At 51.5% G+C, this 2,221-nt stretch overlaps 1 protein-coding gene across 1 annotated transcript in view; it reads left to right on the forward strand.

Moving 5' to 3' along the window:
• Positions 1–416, forward strand: part of PHALS_13202 (reverse transcriptase) — a gene marked incomplete at both ends in the record, with an annotated part of 861 nt that extends 445 nt beyond the window's left edge. The window contains one exon of the mRNA XM_024728908.1: positions 82–416. Coding sequence (XP_024579339.1) covers positions 82–416 — 335 coding nt within the window. The remainder of the gene's footprint in view (positions 1–81) is intronic.
• Between the last annotated feature and the right edge of the window lie 1,805 nt (positions 417–2,221).

Below are 2,221 nucleotides of genomic sequence, written 5' to 3' on the forward strand. Positions count from 1 at the left end.
TTGGCGCACCATTCTACACACTCGTCAACGGTATGACGAGGGAGGAAGATGGCGACGTCCGCCTTGGGACTATGCCTGCAGTAAATGGTCTTCTTGAGCTGGACGAGATGTCCCTTGAAGAGTTCGGCAGTGCCTTGAACGCAGGCGATTTGGCCGAAGTGGTCATCGTACGACCGGACGAGGAGATAAACTCGTCATCGCTTCTGGATGAAGCCGTCTTGAAGGGCACCAAGAGAGTGCTTAACGCACGAAGTGGTTTGTCGATCCTGCGGAATCCCATAGATTCGTACTATCCTTTGGTCAAGGAATTTCAAGACGCTGTCTCCAAAGACCCGCCTTCGGTCCTACCTCCGGACCGAGGTGTGCGTCATGAGATCGACCTGGTTTCGGGAACCAAATACTGCCTAACACGCTAATGGTCCCTGCCCAAGGAGCAGTGCGACGTCATTGACGCCTTTTTCCGTGCAAAGCACGACACAAGGATAGAGTCTCCCAATTCATCACCCACGTTTTGTGTTCGGAAGCCGAAGGGCAAGTGGCGTATCGCTCATGCTTACAATAAGCTCAGCGCTGCCACTGTTTCGGCGCAAACGCCAATTCCTAGAAAGGATGTTCTTCAAAACAACATGGTGGGGTCTACGAAGTACAGTGCACTCGATTTGGTAGATGCAGACTACCAATTGCTCATGAGAGCGATTGACAGATGAGGAGAATCGTATCGTCCATTTTAAAGCTGTGCTCGAGTGCATGCGCACAAACAAGCTGAACGCCAATGCAGATAGTGCATCTTTGGTGCAGAAGAGATTCCTTTTTAAGGTGCTTCATTGGAAAGCGTGGCCTTCGAGCGGGACCCGCTGAGGTCAACGCCATTGTAGACTGGCCGGTTCCAATGAACCAGAAGGACTTGCGTAAGTGGCTTGGTCTCGCCAACTACTTTCACAAATACAGTGTAAAGTACGCAGAAATGGCCCGACCATTATCCAATCTCTTTAAAAAGAATGTAAAATGGTGTTGGAACGCCGGACTTCAAGAGGCTTTTGACGGGGTCAAAGACAGCTTCCTGGATGCACCAATACTGGCGCTACCAGACCCTGATCGTCCTTTCAGCGTCGGCTGTGACGCTTCGGACTTTGCCATCGGCTGTGCACTGCTGCAAGCAAACGCCGAGGGCGAGATCGAGTGATCGCGTTCGAATCTCGACAGCTCAAAGCGGCAGAGAAGAACTACCATGTTCATGATAAGGGGCTACTTGCGATGAAGTACGCACTTGTCAAGTTCAGGGTTCACCTGCTCGGCTCCAAGCCGTTTGTGATCTATACAGATCATGCGGTCACTACGCACTGCGATTTAGTCGCCCCACCCCTCGCAGAGGATGGCTAAATGGCTATCCTTCTTTGCGGATATAACTTCGAGGTGAAGTATAAGCCTGCAAAGCAGAATGCTTTGGCTGATGCATTGTCACGCAGACCAGACTATGAGCTTGCTCATGTTACAGCTATCACGTCGTCTGTGACGGATTTGATCCGCACCGCGTATGCGGGTGATGGGATGTATGTAGCGCTGCTACGGGCTCTCAGGAGCAAGGAAGTTGGATACTCGGACAAAAATTTGTCACCAATACTGCGTGCACGGTTGCACCGATACTCGTTGAATAACGGCTTGCTATATTATAGCACCGATTCAACGGATACACCACGAATTGTGGTTCCTCATGATGAGGAATTGAAATATCGCATCTTCTACGAGGCTCACGATACGCCACTCAGTGGTCGGTCGTGAGAAAACGTACAACTCTGTGAGTCACCACTTTTGGTGGCCCAAGCTGTACAAATGGACGAGCACCTACGTGAAACGTGTCAACTGGTGAAATCCTCTCCAAATGCGGCTGCACCTCTGGCCAGCTAACCGGTCCCCACTGGGTGCTGGTAGTCCATGAGCTTGGACTTTGTGTTTGGCCTGCCGAAAGACTCGGCGGGCAACACGGTTGTCGTGGTATTCGTCGACCGGTTGAGCAAGATGACTTATTTGGCGACGGTACCAGACACCATCGACGGGGTCAGTACAGCAACGCTGTTCGTGGATCGTGTCTTACGACAACACGGAATCCTAGCGTCGATTGTCGCTAACAGAGACCCCCGTTTCACGGAAACATTTTGGTTGACCATCTTCAAGGTGCTAGGCACCAAGTTGGATATGTCGACAGCGGATCATCCGCAGACCG

This window comes from Plasmopara halstedii (genome assembly GCF_900000015.1).
Source record: "Plasmopara halstedii genome assembly, contig: Scaffold_658, whole genome shotgun sequence".
Taxonomy (NCBI): domain Eukaryota; phylum Oomycota; class Peronosporomycetes; order Peronosporales; family Peronosporaceae; genus Plasmopara; species Plasmopara halstedii.